This window comes from Sebastes umbrosus, chromosome 24, assembly GCF_015220745.1.
Source record: "Sebastes umbrosus isolate fSebUmb1 chromosome 24, fSebUmb1.pri, whole genome shotgun sequence".
Taxonomy (NCBI): domain Eukaryota; kingdom Metazoa; phylum Chordata; class Actinopteri; order Perciformes; family Sebastidae; genus Sebastes; species Sebastes umbrosus.
In genome coordinates this window covers 10,067,803-10,086,956 of record NC_051292.1, presented here as the reverse complement: position 1 = coordinate 10,086,956, position 19,154 = coordinate 10,067,803, and the positions used below count along the sequence as shown (strand labels likewise).

At 39.6% G+C, this 19,154-nt stretch overlaps 3 protein-coding genes across 4 annotated transcripts in view; 2 read left to right on the top strand and 1 right to left on the bottom strand.

Annotated features, from left to right (window-relative positions):
• creb3l1 (cAMP responsive element binding protein 3-like 1) overlaps nucleotides 1-7,048 on the top strand; it is a 29,468-nt gene extending 22,420 nt beyond the window's left edge. The window contains exons 9-13 of the mRNA XM_037761571.1: nucleotides 1,141-1,209; nucleotides 3,143-3,245; nucleotides 3,347-3,515; nucleotides 4,043-4,208; nucleotides 4,295-7,048. Coding sequence (XP_037617499.1) covers nucleotides 1,141-1,209; nucleotides 3,143-3,245; nucleotides 3,347-3,515; nucleotides 4,043-4,208; nucleotides 4,295-4,331 — 544 coding nt within the window. The 3' untranslated portion in view covers nucleotides 4,332-7,048. The remainder of the gene's footprint in view (nucleotides 1-1,140; nucleotides 1,210-3,142; nucleotides 3,246-3,346; nucleotides 3,516-4,042; nucleotides 4,209-4,294) is intronic.
• Nucleotides 6,335-9,651, bottom strand: harbi1 (harbinger transposase derived 1). The gene is made up of 7 exons (XM_037761572.1): nucleotides 9,604-9,651; nucleotides 8,401-8,570; nucleotides 8,117-8,319; nucleotides 7,960-8,035; nucleotides 7,673-7,880; nucleotides 7,425-7,600; nucleotides 6,335-7,339 (listed from the first exon to the last, which is right to left on the bottom strand). Exons 2-7 carry the CDS (start codon nucleotides 8,563-8,565, stop codon nucleotides 7,139-7,141), a joined length of 1,029 nt encoding a protein of 342 aa, XP_037617500.1. The 5' UTR covers nucleotides 8,566-8,570; nucleotides 9,604-9,651; the 3' UTR covers nucleotides 6,335-7,138.
• Nucleotides 9,652-9,847: 196 nt separating this feature from the next.
• atg13 (ATG13 autophagy related 13 homolog (S. cerevisiae)) lies at nucleotides 9,848-18,590 on the top strand. 2 transcript variants are annotated; one of them, XM_037761567.1, is made up of 18 exons: nucleotides 9,848-10,014; nucleotides 11,729-11,809; nucleotides 12,150-12,230; nucleotides 12,367-12,486; nucleotides 12,625-12,671; nucleotides 13,320-13,460; nucleotides 13,565-13,605; nucleotides 13,811-13,907; nucleotides 14,005-14,112; nucleotides 14,410-14,500; nucleotides 14,695-14,793; nucleotides 15,108-15,185; nucleotides 15,783-15,895; nucleotides 16,006-16,147; nucleotides 16,304-16,381; nucleotides 16,482-16,589; nucleotides 16,731-16,859; nucleotides 16,962-18,590. In XM_037761567.1, the coding sequence occupies exons 2-18, from the start codon at nucleotides 11,741-11,743 to the stop codon at nucleotides 17,037-17,039; spliced, it is 1,620 nt and encodes a 539-aa protein (XP_037617495.1). In that variant the 5' UTR covers nucleotides 9,848-10,014; nucleotides 11,729-11,740; the 3' UTR covers nucleotides 17,040-18,590. The 2 variants fall into 2 exon arrangements, with proteins under 2 accessions (XP_037617495.1, XP_037617496.1); XM_037761568.1 differs by lacking the exon at nucleotides 14,695-14,793 and having other exon boundaries at nucleotides 9,849-10,014; nucleotides 16,962-18,113.
• Nucleotides 18,591-19,154: the final 564 nt, after the last annotated feature.

Below are 19,154 nucleotides of genomic sequence, written 5' to 3'. Positions count from 1 at the left end.
GATTAAACTGTTAGGATGTATTTCATCACTAAAAATTACCAGAAAAACTCCTTCCTCTCTTCTTTCCTTTGTTATTCCATCCGTTCCCGGCTATGGCATGACTCCAGTAACCTGCTGAACACATGGGTCAGATTCCCTGACAGGGAGAGGGGAAGAGAGGTGAAGATGTGGGCTCGCTTTTACGACACTTTCATAGCAGAAAGTACCCAGACGCGTTCATACAGGTGGTGACAAATTAATCCCGTTAGAGTAACTGAATCAACACTTTGACAACAGAGAAGAAAGAGGAGGTGTGTGAAATCAGAAATCCTTCTCTTTCTTTTGTGTTTGTTTCTTTTTTTTTTTGGGCCTGAGGACAGGATTATTAAAGGATCCCCGCAGGAAGAAAACAGCAGGACTAACCTGCTGAAAGGAATGTGTATGAATGAGCCGTATTCAAACTGAGCACAGGAGGAGATCAGGAGGATTATGAGTAACACAGCAGAGGATTAACAAGATGTTTAGTTGATATTAGACATAGGATTACGGAAGAGAGAAGAGGGGATGGTATGAAGTAGGGCTGTTTTTGCCAAGAATCTGTCGATACATATCATGATACAGAGGTTATGATTCGATATGCAATGAAAAAAGAGGGCACCACATTTCTCAAGCAAATAGATGGTTCAGTTTCAGGTTCCCACTTTGCACATTTATTAAATCAGCTTTGATTAGTGATATTATTTCTGATCATATCATATAGAATAACGTGTTTTTTGTGTATAAAGTAACTATAAGTTTCAAAGTGTCGTAAAAAAGTACAATATTTCCCCCTGAGATGTCGTATGTCAAAATTGTACTTGAGTAAATGTACTTAGTTACATTCCACCACTTCCTATGAGCACATCTCTGGTGAACACAAGATATTTAAAGTGGTGCTTTTGTGTGATTCTTTGTGGAGAAACTCAGTTTTTACAGATCTGCTGATTAAATCAACTAATCAGTTTGTTAGTGTTAGTCGACTACGAATTTCTTTGGGCGAGGACGGCTCTAAATATCAGTACCGGACTCGGCAATGAAGCCGTGTGCGTTCTCAAATTACGAAAAAATGTCAAATCTGAGCGAAGACATTAACAAAAATCTGTCTGTGTTTTTGTGAATCAGGGTGGAGAGCTACACGTCAGAAAACAGCGACCTGTGGAGAAAAGTAGAAAACCTGGAGACCGCCAACAGGTGAGCATCACACACACACACACACACACACACACACACACATTAGTGTTGTCTTCCTGTCGTGTCTCTGAACAGACTGAATCCGTTGTGATCTGGCTCCAAACACTACACTTGTAATGATGTTTGGATTATCGTCACTGAAAAATAGCAACACGTTTGCAAAGAATGAAGCTTGATAAGATGAGAGTTGATCCGTGTTGCAGCCGGGCTCTTTGATCATTCTTGGAGAAATGATTACAACTGCAAGCAGGAAAAGCTTAACTGAGCTGCAGTCATGCAGTCTTTCTATCTCTCACTCTTTATATGCAGTGGGTTACACTCCGAATTATAGGAGTCTGAACAGAAATTTGTCTGAGTGTAGACTCACCCAGCTCCTCTGTTATTATAACAATATGAAACCAATCTGCTATAATCCAGGAGTGGGTGGGTGTGGTGGGGTAGAGGTCTGAGGGTTGAGAGGGGGGGTCTGTCTTTATGTCTGTCTGTCTGTCTGTGGCGGCCTCAGCCTGTCATTAAAGCTGCGAGCTAACGCTAGCTTTCATCATGGAAGGCAACCCCCTCCCTTCACCACCACCACCACACACACACTCACTGATGAATACGTTAAACCACCACACAGAGGAACAATGAGTTGGCACAAACTTGGGGAACACGAGTCAGCACGCTCGCTCTCTCATAAAGTCCAGAATATGTGCAAGGTCTAAAAAAAAAAAAAATTAAACGAATGAACTAAATTTAAGTTCCTAAAAATGCCCCAAAATGCAGTTATTAGTGGTCGTTTTGTTCTCCGTGCATGTCCACTTTGGTTCACACAGAACTGGGTTAGTTAGTTGTACAGAAATAAACTCCAAAAACTCTATGTATAAAATGTCTTGAATCCAACTTGACCAGACGCTCAAACATGGACTTTCCCAGAGATGTTTATTTCAAGATCAACATCAAGATTGAAAATAAGTCGACGAAATTGCAGTTGCCCTCAAATGGTGCATTGTATTAAAAGACTACATGCATATTTATAGTGATAAAAAGTGCAGAATCAGAGCAATATAAGTATGAAAATATAAAAAATATGACTACAATACAATAACATCAGGAGCTTTTGTCTTAGCCAGAGTCAGATTAATAATCATTTCCAGCACAAACACTGGAAGCAAAGGGGAGCTGCTCAACTAGCTCCCCTAAAAGTACATTTTAATTTAATAAATGAATTAGAATTTTCCATTCTTTAGCTGAATATTTACACTCACAGTCTTCACCGAGTCAACCAGCATGACCTCTGGGAGCACTGTGTATTTAAAGCAGCAATAACTTTAGCAGTAAATCACTGCGGTTTTACATCAAAGTCCCGTGTGAGTGACGCTGGTCAGCATCATCCCATAGCAGTTTATTATAGCTCAGTGTAATGCTACAGTCTGGTGCAAAGTGTGACAGACACCAGCATGGGAACATTAGATAGACTTTTAGTTTGCCACCTGAGTCTATGACTGACCAGTTTATTGTCTGGTTTCGTTTCTAACTTATTAAATGACTGACGTGCTGAGGGCTGATTCACGGTGTGTTCAGCAGTAAACCGGCTCTCTGTCTCCACTCAGTGGTCGGAGTGAGTCCTCACAGCCACTGACAGCTCATACCATCAGAACCCTGCTCTCCAGATCCCACTGATCACACTATATTCTACTGGTTTCACTGGCGTAGTCCGTCAAACTCTACTGCGCTCTTTACTCACTCTGGATAAGTGACAGCAGCAGTAAATCAGATGGATAAAGTCGACTTTAAAGTACGAAATATAGGAATTTAACTGCTTTTACTTCCTCGAGGTGAAGAGGCCAGAAAATCCTCAACTAAACAACTTTTTCCTTGAATCTTTTCTCCACCCATGAGGTGATTTACCGCTTCCTTTCTTGCTTTTTAACTTCTCTTCCTCTCTCGCCAGGTCTCTCCTACAGCAGCTCCAGAAGCTCCAATCGTTGGTTTCAGGGAAAGTTGTCGCCCGTTCTTGTAAAATGGCCTCAACTCAAACAGGGACATGCCTCATGGTAATTGTTATTGTTAATTAAAAAAGTGACTTCAATGAAATCGGCTGTTTTTAAGTGCTGAAGTTTCACGTTAACCCCTTGTTCTTACTCTCTGTGTGCAGATGGTGGCCGTGTGTTTCGTCCTGGTGTTGGGCTCCTTCTCTCCCTGCCTCTCGCCCCTCTCCTTCCTCACTCACACCTCCTCTCTGCCCTCATCCTCCTCTTCCTCCTCTCAACCCTCCTCCTCCTCTCCTCCTCTTCCGTCAGCGGACCTCTACACCACCAGTCAGGGTAGGTCTGCAAATATCTCTCACCTATTATTACGTTTTTTATTGTACCCAGAAACTTCCCTTATGTGCTTTCCCTTTAGTTAACAGTGTAATACATTACCCAGAGTGCCTTTCAGCAACCCTCAAGGAGAATGAAGTTTAGTATTTGTAGATAGAGAGCAGGAGCAATAACAAACTGAGAGACGGCACATTTTTTAAAAGAAACTTGAATTTAAAATACAACTCTGTGTATTTATAATATCTAACAGCAAAAGTATGTTTCCAAAATAAAAGCACATGAAGTATCAGCTTTCACTCTTCACTGCATTCCACTTCCCTTTAAATTCACTTCCTTTAACCACTTATGTTAAATACCACTCCTGTCTGCCAGAGAAACCATCCAACCAAAGTGGTAAACTCTGCCACAGACTGTACCCATCAGTCTGCCCTGCTACTGCCCCCTAGAGGCTGCCTTGATCACTACAATCTAAAAAATGACATAACCGACATGAGAATGAAAACCGGTGTGTGTGTGTTTGTGTGTTGCAGTCCGCTCCCGCAGCCTGCTCTTCTACAACGAAGGGGCTCCATTGGAGGAGAGTTCGGTGACATCAGAAGGGGAGCGGCTACAGGCAGAGGTTCACGTCCAGATGAGCCGATACACAGCTGACGCTCACAGCAACAACCAGACGACTGGGCCCGAGTCAGACCGGAGGTAGAACAATATATCTATGATCTATTTGTGTCAAAGAAGTGTTATTGTCTTCTCAGTATTAACCGAGTGGCTCCTCTTCTCCTCAGAGAAACAAAACCAGAAGGAGTCTCCGAGTTTGCCTGACACAGCCCGACCCATGACTTCTAACCTCTGACCCCCTAAAAAAGCCTGAAGATTCCTGAACTCAGCGGGCTTCATATCAACATCCAACTGGACCAAAATCTCAGACCACCATCATCCCTGTTAGTGATCCTCAAGACGAGACTTCCTCCCATCCTGCACGCCACATGGTGCTTCACCTCTTCGCTCAAACAGACTGTGCTACACCTGAATATACTTGATTTTGAAAGGGACCATCTTATTGAAACTTCTACTTTTATGCATTAAAATATCATATAGTTTTAAATATCCAACTCATCTATTCATATTTAGCTCAAACAATCATGAAGAATAGATAGAGATACATCAAAAAATAGGGCCTTATTTCAAAAGAAAGGCAGATATGAGCCACTTAAACTGTGATTAGCTGTGTAGCTTTGGGAAAGCAACATCCTTTTTGCAAGATTAAGCAAAGGGCTTTATGGGAAATGTGGTCTTAATGTTGAGAGAAACCCAATGATTTGCACCTTTTTAAGAACTCATGAACATAAATACACATATATGGATACTTGACGGACCTCCACTGTGGGAGTTTATGTTAGCACATGGTGCTTGTGTTTAACCTCCAAGGTACTCTAGATTTAGATTGAACCAATCACATACTGTAAGTTGATAAAGGGCTGCAACTAACGATTAGATTGATTTTTAAAAATTAGAAGAAGCTGGAACCAGAGATTTTGTTCTTGGTAACTGACTTAAGTCGTTAATTGATTATCAAAATTGTTGCTGATTAATTTTCTGTCAATCAACTCATCAAATAATCAGTTTCAGCTCTATGTTAATAACAGTATGTAATGAACACAAACTCATCCTTTTTAAAAGGGAAGCCGTGCCATTTTCAAAGTGCCTTCCACCTACTTAAGTCAAATGTGACCAACTTGGCCTTACACTTAGAAACCTGGAAACGTAACTCGAACTAGATTACTCATCGTTTCCTTTTACGTAATCATAAACTGGATCAATGTTCAGGATTTATCTGGGGGAAATATTTTACTTCACATGCCTGTGGATGTAAAAGCTTGTCAAAGTAACATATATGTTTTATTTTTACACTTTTTAAATCCATCTCTGAAGTTAAAGTCAGTTTTTCACGTCCAAATTCTGCATATTTTTTGGGGGGGAACCATATCTTCATATCAAGGGGTCCTGACAGAGGTTGGGAAACATGACATAAAAGTATTTTTATGGAATTAAAAATTGTATATGTAATATATTTGCAGCATCAAAAAAAGAGCATATTTAATTTATGCAACAAAAAAAAGAATGTGTTTTTAAGGTTAGTTTATGTTATTGTCTTGTTTTTTTCAAATAATGTTTACAAAAAACACCAAAATACAACTTATAATATATTCTGAGCATCAAAAAAAGAGCATATTTATTTTATGCAAGAAAAAAAAAAAGGAATTGTATGTTGTGTTTTGCCATTTAGGATGATGAAGTTTTACATGATGGTGTGTCGTTTACATGCTGTTTCATGGAGTGTAAAACTTTGACATGTTTGTGTCTTTTAACTGTAATACAGTGTTTATGTTTCACTGCTGTCGCATGGAAACCTACGAGGGTCTTTTATTTGTTCCCTCATGATTTAATTTGTATTAATTAAACTTTAAAAAGCAGATTTTTACCCTCAAGCTGACGTACCTGGACCTAAAACTTCATCACAAATCAACTGCAGAATTTAAAATAATTGACAATAATGTAGCAAGCATAATAATGTAGATGTTTTTCTTCATAAATTCAACATTGATGCTAAATATGCTCATGCGACAGCAGTGTATGTTGTATTTATTCCTGTTTGTAGAAAGTATGTATATATTGATGAAGCCAATCAGGGGACTAATACATTCCAAGAAGTAAAACACCACTAGCTTTGTTATCGCCACGATTTGAAGGAACGCCGGGACATTTCCAATTACATTTTTTCACCACTATTCTGATAATGTGAGAAAAAAAACAATGCCATGGTATTCCTTCAAATTAAAAGCTTTTAATAACAGACATTTCACTGTCCCAGTCCAACTCCTAGAGGAAATAATTACAATTCTGGGTTATGAAATACTCAGAAATCCTATTTTTTGACATTACAAGTAGCACAGATTTCCCGTTTTTCTTATTCATCTCTGTATCGATTTCATTTTGTGTGTGTGTACACAAAAAAACATCATGTGACTGCAGCCCGTTGCACATCAACATCCCGTCATTCTCACCCACAACAGTCTTAATGCACCGGTGTACATAAATAATGACAACCTAATGTGCAGTTGTTGTAAATAAGGGCCTTGTTTTTGTATTGTGACATAGTCCGAGATTTTAACCTGTGGAATCACGTGGGAAAAGAAGGAAAAAAAATGGAGAAAATCATTGGATTTTTTGGGGGGAAGGAAGATGTAAAGTGGGGAGGGATTAAAAAAAATAAAGGGAGGGTTTTTCCACTTGTAAAGAAACCTTGATAACAGCAGCTGCACACAGTTTGAATAGCTGTAAAACACCAGGGAGTGCTCGATTATTCCATGTTTGAGTGAGAATAATCAAGCATTTTCCAGTTATTTGAAATGTGTTTGGGTATTATGTTGTCTTGGTTTGTTGTATAGCGTCTTGCATGTTCCTCCATATACAACTATGTTATCTTAGTGTAGTCAGTAGAGTAGAAACCAGCAAAATATAAAAAATCTGCATCAGCACCACTGCGTCTGTGGACTTTCTTGCTTTAACTTTTATGTCATTTGTTTGGTCCCAGTCTTGATTTAGTCTTTTCCACCTCGACCAGCTGTTTAGCTGAAGTGTTTGAGTATGAGCTGCTTTCGGAGCTCCTCTGCCTGGCTGTCGCGGTCCTCGGGTCTCTGCTCGAGGCTCTCGGGCTGCTCCAGGGGGTCGGTTCTCTCCAGGGTCCAGGCGTCTAATCCGGACTGCAGGGAGGCGTTGTGGAGGACACAGCAGGCCAGCAGGATGGACGAACTCCTCTCTGGAGAATACTGAAGGACAGACGAGATAGTTGCTGCTCTGTGTACTCTTTTTTTTTTTTTTTTTACAGGGACAAGTTATCTTAGCATAGAGTACCTGTAGGTATCCTTTGGTGCCGTCCAAACATCTGAATCTGGTCTGGATGGCTCTGAAGGTTCTGTCCACTATCTCATGTGTAGCAGTGTGGGCAAGATTATACTGAAACTCCGCAGGGGACTCTGGGCAGTCGACCGGGGTCATCAACCACTTCCTCAGAGGGTAACGACGGTCACCTAGGAAACAGAAAACTTTATTCCTGGATCTTTTCAGGCTGAACAGAATGATGTCTGAAATCCGCGTCTCACCCAGCAGCCAGCCCTCCTCGGTGTCCAGCAGCTGTTTGTGGAGAGCAGATCTTTCCAGAACATCGGTGTCTCTGAGTCCTCCCGGCCAGTGTGTTTCTGCGCTGAGCAACAGTCCTCTGGCGTCACAAACCAGCTGACAGCCCACAGAGTGAAACCCCTTCTTGTTCACGTAGGACGAGTCTTCGCTGTTCGGGGCTTTGATGGTGACCTGGAGACGAAGGGATCAGTTAGGCTGTTGTCTGAGTAGAAAGTATTAGAAAGTATTAATACAGTATAATATAGTAAACCTGAACACAGTCCAGCACCCCCAGAACTTCTGGGAATCCTGCCACCCTCTGAAACTGCTCTGTGCTGGAGGGATCTCTGTTTGGGAAACATTAATATTGCTGTTATTGTCATTTTTCTTCCTATTCTTAACATTTTGTTTGTGTTCTGGTTTCATACCTGTTGAACGTGATGAACTGGGGAGCTTTCTCCACCAGGGCCTTGGTCACGTTAGACACACATCTTGACATTGACGCCTGGCTGATGCCTATAGTGTCTCCCATAGATGTCTGGAATGAGCCAGATGTGTAGAAACCCAAAGCAGCCAACACCTGGACCTCAGGACTGATGGCCCTGGACCTCTGGGTACGTCTACAGAGAGCCTGAAACACATCATAAACACATTTCAATTAATACTTAATTGCATGACATTATTCAAATACTGAGGATCAGCACACACTCACCTCTCTGAGTAACTCCACCAGATACAGAATAAACTCTCTGGGGAAGCCAAATTGTGAGAGGAGGACAGTGTCTGGGACAGAGTCCAGGTCAAAGCGGTCCAGGGTCTTGTGGCCTCGACCGTGTAAGAGTAGATCACAGTCCAAGATGGCTATAGGGATTGCCATGCTTGCTGTGGGAAATAATACATTTACATCAATAAATAAGTTGCATTCAATACAAGCTTCTTGGTATATTCTTATTTGACATTTATAGTGGTTTATTTCCATACTGTAAACATGCACAGAACATGATCAATAAACACAAATAAACATTATTTTAGAAAGTATTCTCTTTCACCTCCTTTATTATTATTTATTTACTTTATTTTTTAATTTATTCAGTATCATTCTTTGCCATTTATTATGATCATACATATATAAATTTGTATTATGTGACAGATTGTTTATTGCAAATGAATAATTATAATTCTCATGTGAAGAGTTGTCTTTTACAGGTTTCAATTGGTAAAAGCACAATACAAACAGTGATAAAATAAAGAAAATATTATCTTTTGATATGTATGTTATAATATAATATACAGATTATAAAATAAGATAAGATATTCCTTTATTAGTGCAAAAAACAAGATGCATCAGCTAACACAGTAAAAAAAGAGCTAAAGTGTAACAAAATATGAACCATTTAAATACAAGGAAGTATAAAAAAAGGAGCAGTATATACAGTATTGACAATAAACAGACTATTAACAAAATTGCACAAGTGGAAAATGATATTGCACAGTGAGAATTACACCTGAGTAGTACTAATAGACAGTTGGTGTACAGTAAAGTGCAGTTCTTGTCAGTTTTTTGGTGTGTATGTGGTGTAATATAAAGATTATTACAGTTTCATTTTTATTTAATCTTATTCCAGTGCTAATATAGGCCTTGCAGGCTTAAAATTGTGGAAAGTGATGACTTTCCAGCATGCAAAAACTGTCCTAAAGCTAACATTAATTATAACTGTATAACTGAATCAAGTCAAACCAACATGCTATCTAGCTCTCTACCTAGCATTTTAGCTTTCATAATGTCAATTAATATGTCTATTATTTGTGCTTGTGCTTATATAGACAACTCTACTAACACACGCAGCTGAATAGCTGTGAATTAACATTAAAACATCCTTAATTTCACTTGCATTATTAAGATAAGAGCTCTTACCTTTAGAGAAGTCATGCAACCAAAACAAGCAGCTTGTGACGCACTTCCGCTGATTTGACACAGGAAGTGACGTTATGCGTTTTTTATTTATAAATGATCGTTTTATTAAAAATAAATAAATAAAAAACCTTGTAATTTCTCTTTTTTTTAATATTTTCATAACATGTGTGTGGTGTTTTATTGACTGTGCATTTTTACACAAAAAAATAAATTAATTAAAATGATCGAAAGTGCGGTTGTGAAAGCGCTGCTATGCCAACACGTCGACATGGAGAAGATAAACAGTCGCTTGTTGACGTTGTGTACATCTGAACTGGGCGTGTAAATGCTCGTAAAACACACCATTTCCCGCCGTCTTTACTACATTAACTTGTACTTTATTGATGCTCCATTGCTGAGGGAGAAGCTCATGTAAGTCGTGTTGTTATGTGGTGAAGTTAAAGTGCGTGGTAGTGAGCTAACTAGCATTAGCCACATGCTAAGGCTAGTTGTTCCAGTGAGTCACCCCTCCAGAGTGTGTGTGTGTGTGTGTGTGTGTGTGTGTCCTCTTTGTGACTAATTATACATGCAATTAAGGTATTGCACTTAGATTTTCTAGGTGGTGTAGTGTACCGTGTGAGGTGGTCTGCTGTTTTACTGGACCTCCATATATTAATGGGGTAATTTCATGTCAACGTGGAGGCCTACCTTGCTAACTTGTAACAAACAGATGCTATGTGGAGGCTTAAAAACACTTTATGTTCCTGTTAATACTGAAGGCAGCATTCTCATTGTATTATGCATTGCTTCCAGTTAGTAATAGGTAACAAAGTACTGTATATATGGGGTCAAAATGGCTTGTTTTGGTCCCTGAATGTATTGTGTCAATATTCACAAATTTATTTATTATTTTTATTTTTATTTATTAATATCATATTTTATTTATTAATATTGTATTTGTATTTATTATTATTTTTTTATTTATTTGTTATTATTATTTTTTAGAGTGAATTTATTGTATGAATATTCACAAATGTATTTATTATTTTTATTTTTATTTATTAATATCATATTTGTATTTATTAATATTATATTTGTATTTATTATTTTTTTTTATTTATTTGTTATTATTATTTTTTAGAGTGAATTTATTGTATGAATATTCACAAATTTATTTATTATTTTATTTTTATTTATTAATATCATATTTTATTTATTAATATTATATTTGTATTTATTATTATTTTTTTATTTATTTGTTATTATTATTTTTTAGAGTGAATGTATTGTGTGAATATTCACAAATTTATTTATTATTATTATTATTTATTCACATTTCATTTGTATTTTACAATTAGTATTTTAGAATTAATACTAAAGTAGTATTTTACAATATTATTATTTTGAGAGGCCTACCTTGCTAACTTGTAACATAAACAGATGCTATGTGGAGGCTTAAAAACACTTTATGTTCCTGTTAATACTGAAGGCAGCATTCTCATTGTATTATGCATTGCTTCCAGTTAGTAATAGGTAGCAAAGTACTATATATATGGGGTCAAAATGGCTTGTTTTGATCCCTGAATGTTTTTTTGTTTTTTTTTTAATATATTTATTATTATTATTTTTTAGAGTGAATGTATTGTGTTAATATTCACAAATTTATTTATTATTTTTATTTATTCACATTTCATTTGTATTTTACAATATGTATTTTAGAACTAATACTAAAGTAGTATTTTACAATATTATTATTTTAAAATGTTTACTATGTTACACTGCTGGGATAACTTCTGACCTGACCAGGAACTATGATTATTCTAATTACTTAAACTAACAAATTGTCTTCTAAATATATATATATTTTTTAAACAGAGTTTATTTCTGAATCTTGTTAATACAACTCTGACAATCCACTGTACAAACATGTTTGGACTGGTAGATACCCCACCCACCCATGACAATACCCAGAGGGCACCAAAAAAAACAAGTGTACAAAATAAATATAAATAAATACACACAGATATACAAATAAAATAAAATAGTCATAATAGTCTAAATATTTTTTTACAGCTAAAAGAGGATTTCAATCACTAGTTTCAGTATGTTAATCTCTAATTGGTTGTCTCGATTTCTTTTAATGCAGGGTCGTGACAACATGGACAGTGGCCTGAGTCCCCAGGATAAAAAGGACTTGGACAAGTTCATTAAGTTCTTTGCCTTGAAGGTAAGAAGCCACTATGATACTCCTGTTTCCAGCTAAAGATATGAATGTAGCGTCTGTGATTGTAGGTCTCTGAAGGAACATTTTGAAGCCTCACTAACTGGTATCTACCCATGCAGACAGTTTTGGTTGTATTTGCCCAAGTTTTGAGATGCTTGTCACTGATATTTCTGCCTCTACACCAATACAATGGATATATACTGTATTTGTGGTGCTCACTCCTTTGAAAAATGACATTTAAACATATTAAACAGAAACATGTCTGTCCATAAACAATGTTGCTGTTACCCTGGATTCTCCTTTACTACTGAGAAGTAAAGGATTTCTTATGTCCTGTTTGTAGACCGTCCAGGTGATTGTCCAAGCGCGTCTTGGAGAGAAGATCTGCACTCGCTCGTCCTCGTCGCCTACTGGCTCTGATTGGGTAAAATAATGTTGAACTGATTATATTTACGGTTCACCGTAGATCTTCGTAGCTGGCTTGGACTGTTGGTCTTCCTCTATAAAGGTGTTTGAGTGTAGATTAAAATAATTTTGGTTGTTATTATTATTTCTTCTAGTTTAATTTGGCCATCAAAGACATCCCAGAGGTGACTCATGAAGCCAAGAAGGCACTGGCGGGCCAACTTCCAGGCATCGGACGCTCCATGTGTGTCGAGATCTCCCTGAAGACGTCAGAGGTAAAACCTCCCTCAACGGGGCACCAGTGTTATACATTTAAAATAGCAAACAGAGCACTCATTTACTCCTGTTTGTTTCCAAAAAATAAATGTATTGTTCAGTCCACTCTAATGTTAATCTTTCTGTGTCTCACTCAGGGTGACTCGATGGAGTTAGAGACATGGTGCCTGGAGATGAATGAAAAGTGAGTGGATTTTTGTTTTTTTTTCAGTGGCCAAATGGTTAAGGAAGGAAAATAATAAGTTTGTCAGTGTAACTGTGCGTCTATGAAGTTGTACAGTATGTTAATCATTAGCTTGGAGATACCCCAGATCCGTATCTGACGTAACGAACCCCAATATTGTGCTGTAATAGTCGCCTCATCATGTGCAGCACTTGCGATGACTGCTTCTCTCTGCCAAAACGTTGCCGTCTGAATAAACGTACAGCTTTTGTGAGCACACAAAGCAAACAACGGAGCAGCACAAAAATAAAATCACAGCCAGCAGATTCAGTAAGGGAAGTGCTGATATTACTGACAGTGAGCGTCAGATGTTTTAAGTTATAAATGGCTTACTTTGTCTCTGTCGGGGACATTTTGTAGCTATATCACATCTCTGAAGTGCTGCTGTTGTTTGAAAACTACTGCCTGCATAGACATAACACTTCAGGAAACCATTAAAGGAAAGCTGTTGTTCTGGCTTCATATTGAGCTGAACATATTTATGTTGGATTTGTTGACTAATTGTAATGTAGGCACACTTTACCCTATTATTAAGTTGACATTTATTTGAAATATCACCCCGCTGCTATGAATAGCCATGAGTCAATGTGTTGCCTGTCTCTTCTGTAGGTGTGATAAGGACATCAAGGTGTCATATACAGTCTACAACCGTCTGTCTGTCCTTCTGAAGTCCCTGCTGGCCATCACCAGAGTAACACCCGCCTATAAACTATCCAGAAAGCAGGGACACGACTATGTCATATTATACAGGTGAGTGGACTCTACCTGTCTTGTTAAACAGCTGTCACACTACACCACCCTTGATCTATCATATGACATACGTCACCACCTGTTTCTGTCTCTCTCATGTCTAGGATTTACTTCGGGGAAGTCCAGCTGAGTGGGTTAGGAGAAGGTAACTGTAAACTTCTTTACTGACATGTCGTAAATCACTGAAAACAAGACTCGGGTCTAACAGCCCCAGCCCTACGTATTTTACTGTTGACATTACAAAATGTCCCTAACTTGTGTAATAAATACATTTTTACATGTGTAATCAAATCCTCTGCGTTATATTAGCTGAATTGCATGTTCACTGATGTTTGTTGTTTGTTTTTAAGGTTTTCAGACGGTGCGTGTCGGCGTCGTCGGCACCCCCGTTGGCACAGTCACACTTTCATGTGCTTACCGCACCAACCTGGCGTTCATGTCCAACAGGTAACTAACGCACTACGTGTAAAACAACACAGCCTTCTTACACTGACAACTATTATTTGCTTATTAAAGTGAACTGTTGAAATGTCGTCTCCTGCAGACAGTTTGAGCGGTCGGCTCCCATCATGGGGATCATCGTGGATCACTTTGTGGATCCTCCCTGCGGCAGCCAGCGTCCTGCGACCATGGGACACCCCTGCAACTACAGGTAAATCCTGATATTATCTGCACTCAAAGTTAAAACCACCACCAAACACACAGAGATGCAGCAGCTGCATATGAATCTCCGCCTCGCCACAAGCAATCGAGGTGATGTAATTCATCCTTTGGAGGTGACTAATGTCTGCGAGACTCTGATTGCATTTTTAGACACATGACTCAGCATCTACTAAATGAAAAAAACATTTTAGGTTGCCTGAAAACTCTTAAAGTTTATGTATACTTTAACGACAAATAAGGTCAAGTAGGATGTTGAAAACGTCTAAATGATAATGTGTGTGTTCAGAGCTCCAGATGAGGAGGACGGAGGATATCCAGGGGTTCAGGACTCACAGGAGGTCTGCACCACCTCCTTCTCCACCTCCCCACCGTCACAGGTAAGAGGACACACTCACCCGCTCCTCTTTACTGTCTCTTCCTTTTATCCTGCTGTGACTTCTTCTCTCAATTTTCATACCTGCCTTTTTATTTCACTTTCTCTTTTCTCTCTTTTCTTTCCTGTTGTCCTTTTTATTGTACGTTTATCTCCGTGTGTGTGTGTGTGTGTGTGTGTGTGTCTGCGTTATCTCAGTGTGTGTGCACACTGAGTCCTTCGCCCTCTAAACTGTCTAAGCCCCTCCCTCTGGACAGTCTGCCGCTGCCACTGGCTCCTGGACTTGTCACTCACACTGTGAGTCAATGCTGGCCACCATGAGAGTGTAACTGTGTGTGATGCACCTCGAAACTGCACTTAAAAACAGATTTCTCATTTGTTTTGGTGTGTGTGTTCATGCAGCATTTTTACATCGTCCCTTTTGACTGTGTGTAACTTTTCATCACTTGCTTCAGAGCAGAGCTTTACGCACTGTTGTTTCATCGTGACGTTTTATCGTCTCCATCACATAGTACCACAGTAGTAAACCCTGTTCATCTTTGAGCCATCTCGAGAGCACAACTATGACGTTTGTGATTAATATCCCCTCTTCTTTCTGTCTGTCTCTCTAGCTGTATGCTTCCAGGTTATCATATCATCCTCCAGCTCCAGCAGGAGCTGCTGAGCTTCATCACCCTGCTGCAAACCAGGTGATACACCCAGTCACTTCCAGATCCGTATACATTGATACATCCAGATATAGCTGCGATATGTCGCCTGATAAGTTGGGCAATATTGGTAAATTCCACAGTACGTGTCATTTTAAATCACAGATTTCTACTCCATTTACTATAACGGCACGTGTCCACAGGATCCGTTCTTTCCACCTTCCCATTCATTGTCTATGTAAGCAGCCGTGCAGTGCATTCTGGTAGCGCGGCGGCGAGATTCGAGAGACGGGGCGTCACGTTTGCCGCTCCTAATTTGCTTTAAAGTTGAGGTTTAGGCTACTTTATGCAAATAAGGGGGCGTCCGGCGCGACTCGCCGCCTCTGGAAACTCCAGAGAAACTTTTAAACCGACCGTCGTCGATCTAAAATAAAGACAAATTCAGCAACTGCACGGCTTATTTCTTGCGTAAAATGTTTTCAGAAACACATTTCTGTGAAAAGTTTTTGTAATTTAAGAGAAATAAAGGTTCCAAATGAGCCCTTTAAGCGTCCAGTGCTGGGAAGCGAGGCGATCCCTCGCGTCCAAAAACGCCCCTGTGGACACGTACCATAACTCTGCTCTGTTCTTCCATCTCAGGCGTTGCATGCTGGGAAGGAGCACGGAGGGGTTGTGTTGGTTCCCACCCAGCCTCCTCATGGAGCTGATGCTCATCTGGCAGCGGAGCCCGCCGCCAACACACCTGGCAGCAGGTAACTCTCTCCTGACATCACTTCAACTTCTGCGTAATGTAAACTGGCATGAGAGAAATACTGCAGCAGAAAATATGTATGTATCTTAACAATAACTTCTCTCTTCTCAGCGGTGACGATGACGGCCTGACGCACAGTGGAGAAAGAAGGAGGGATGAAGTGAGGAGGAGCGCTTCTCCCTCTGACCCCGTGGAGTCTCTCAACGCATTCACGAGGAAGATCGGAGCCTTTGTCAATAAATCCAACACACCGGTAAAATCAAATATACTGTGACTTAATGACGTGAAACATGTAAACTTTGTTGTTTATTTCCTGCGTTTTGTAACACAGTCCATCCTGCTGAAGTAGGTAACCGTCTTACAATTGCTTTTTGTAGTGTAAATACTGAATTTAGCTGTTTGTGTGTAGATAACAGCAGCCAGTCTGGACCTGCCGTTCGCTGCATTTGCTCCTCGAGGCCTGGACTCCGAGGAGAACGATCCCATGGTAACTATTAGGATGAAGATGATGTCATTGCACATCCAGGCAGTTTAAGGTTGACACGTTTTTCTACAGCTGGGATTTTCTCTTGTGTGTGTGATTTCAGGTGCAGCCTCCAGACTCTCCTCCTTGCCCGTCACCCCTGCAGGCCAGCCTCCACTCTCAGGGCTCAGAGGGATCGGGGCCGCAGGACGACTTTGTCATGGTCGACTTTGTACGTCATTATTGCTCTATTCCCTTCTGCATATTTGACTGCTATTAGGAAGAGCTGTGTGTCTTAATAATAAGATTGATACCACTCTCTTGGTAGTATAATTTAAAGACTGTCTCTGTATCTGTCCGCGTCTGTGTTCAGCGTCCAGCCTTCTCTAAAGACGACTTGTTGCCGATGGATCTGGGCACTTTCTACAGAGAGTTTCAAAACCCCCCTCAGCTGGCCAGCCTCTCGCTACACATCAGCGCCCAGTCGATGGCCGATGACCTGGTAACACGCTTCTTGTTCTTCACTCTGATGATAAAGTCGTTTTTAAAAACTGAATGTCTGTTAGTCTTAACAGCGATTTGTATTTTTTTGTATCGTTTGCAGGACTCGCTGCCGGAGAAACTGGCCGTTTATGAGAAAAACATCGACGAGTTTGACGCTTTCGTGGACATGCTCCAATAGAAGAGGACGACATGTGAGAAAAAAGACTAAATGGATGGTGGCAAGTGAAACAGAAAAACCCAGAATGAAAGGGAGAAGCAGACTCTGTAGTCGTTTGTCCTGTGAGAATCAGACTAAATCACCGTATTTTAATGTGAAGCTCCTCATTTTCTGACATCTTCCTCTCTTCCCTTCCCGTCAGGCTCGTTCACCTTCACCTTCGCTTGTACAGATCACTGTAAATACTGTATCATCTCCTCCGAACACCCCCTCTCTGGTCTGGTAGTGTTAACTTAAAAAAGTCTTTATTTTCTATGTGGCACGAATCTGCTCACGCCGTCAGTGTTTAATCAGGATTTCAATCAATTCTGTCTCTTTAGACAGCCATGCAATTCACGGACAGACTACCTGCACGCACACTGAACACTACTAGTACTTCCTCTACATACATCACGGCCTTCCTGATCATGTCCGAGCTAGAAGGTGAAGGATCAGTGACTCTAGAAATCAAAACCGATACTCTCTTTCTTCAAGGCTGAAATCTTGAAAAGCTGGTCTTAGCAAATTAAATTGCACATAGCCTTACAGAGGAAACAAAACCTAATTAAGTCCTCATTCACAGTCTCACGATTGACAGTCTTGTATCAGAAGCAGTTGCGGGTTGCTCAAAAGCAACTTGGAGGTTACCCTAGCCAGGTGTTCCCAGCTGGTCTGGGGATTTAAACTGTCAATGTCAACAAATGGCCCCAATGGAATTTAAAGTGAATTAAATGATGTCCATACGTGTACAGAAAAAAAATTTTTCCACGCTGAAGCTACTTGTTGTGTAGCTCCACTCCGTTGCCAGTTTTCTAGTGTTATACTGCAGTAGTTGTAGCTACCTGACAGACTGGCAGCGGAGTGGATTTACAACACGCATGTGTATATTTTGGGGGGTTTTGTAAAAAGTGGGATAAACACATTTCCAGCTGTCTACAGAAGGGGGCCGGGGTCACCATCCATGACTGTCAGAGTTTGGTTGAAAGCTTTAATTTAAACGTTTCTTTGCTGTTGGTCTAGATGTCCTAATAAAGCATGGCTGCTCTGTTGAAACAACTGAGGTCTGTCAAATGACTGGAGCCACAGAAATGATGGCGTGTACACCATTTATCACACAAACTGGTATGTGTAAGGTTTTCTAGAGTAGTTGTTTTCAATGTAGAAATGATGATGTGGATAATGTCAAAGGCTTACACCTTATAGCCATCAGGCGATTAGTTTAACAGACTGGAAACGACTAAAAACCTATAACGTCCAGTGACTTCCAGGAGTCTCTTTCATTATCGATTAATCTGCCAATTAATTTCTAGACTGATTGTTTGGTCTATAAAGTCAGAATAGTGAAAAATGTCCATCCCAGTTTCTCAAAGTCCAATGTGATGTCTTTAAATGTCTTGTTTTGTCCAAAACCCAAAGATATGTCTATATTTGAGAGGTTGAAAACAGCATTTTCTGCCATTTTTGCAAGAAAAATTACGTCAACAATTAATTATCGAAATAGTCGCAGATTAAATTAAAATCACTGGGTCTTTACATTATTGTTTTTGTACCAATTAAAAATACAATATGTAAATTATTGAGCTTTAGAGCTGCATGTAGGCACTTTTAAGCTCGTCGTTGCCCTCTGCTTACAATCTGTACGGCAGGCCTATTCAATCGGCTGCCCTTAACAACCTCAATAATCCTTTCATCATTTAGATTAGTAATTCAAAATGAGTTCTTCTAATAAGAGTTTATTCCTATTCATCAACGCTATCACTCACGCTGTTAAAATCACTGTTTTTATTTAAATAACCTGCTACCAATCTAAGTTTATGGGTGTTTACGTAGCCTACTAATAAGATCATCATCTTTTTAGTAGGCTAATAAGCACATTCATTAGTTATGTCTTGTTAAGCACAGAAATACTTATTTTGTTAGAAAGTTTTAACCCAGGCTGTTGAAGCACACAATTTAGGAGATTCAAACTGAATAAAAAGACATGTTCAATGCTTTAAAACAACGTACTAAGATTAATAAGGTGTATTGTTTTCACATTTAAATTACTAGCTTTGCAGATCAGACAGAAATGCAAATCAAATGTAAATGAATCTGGCC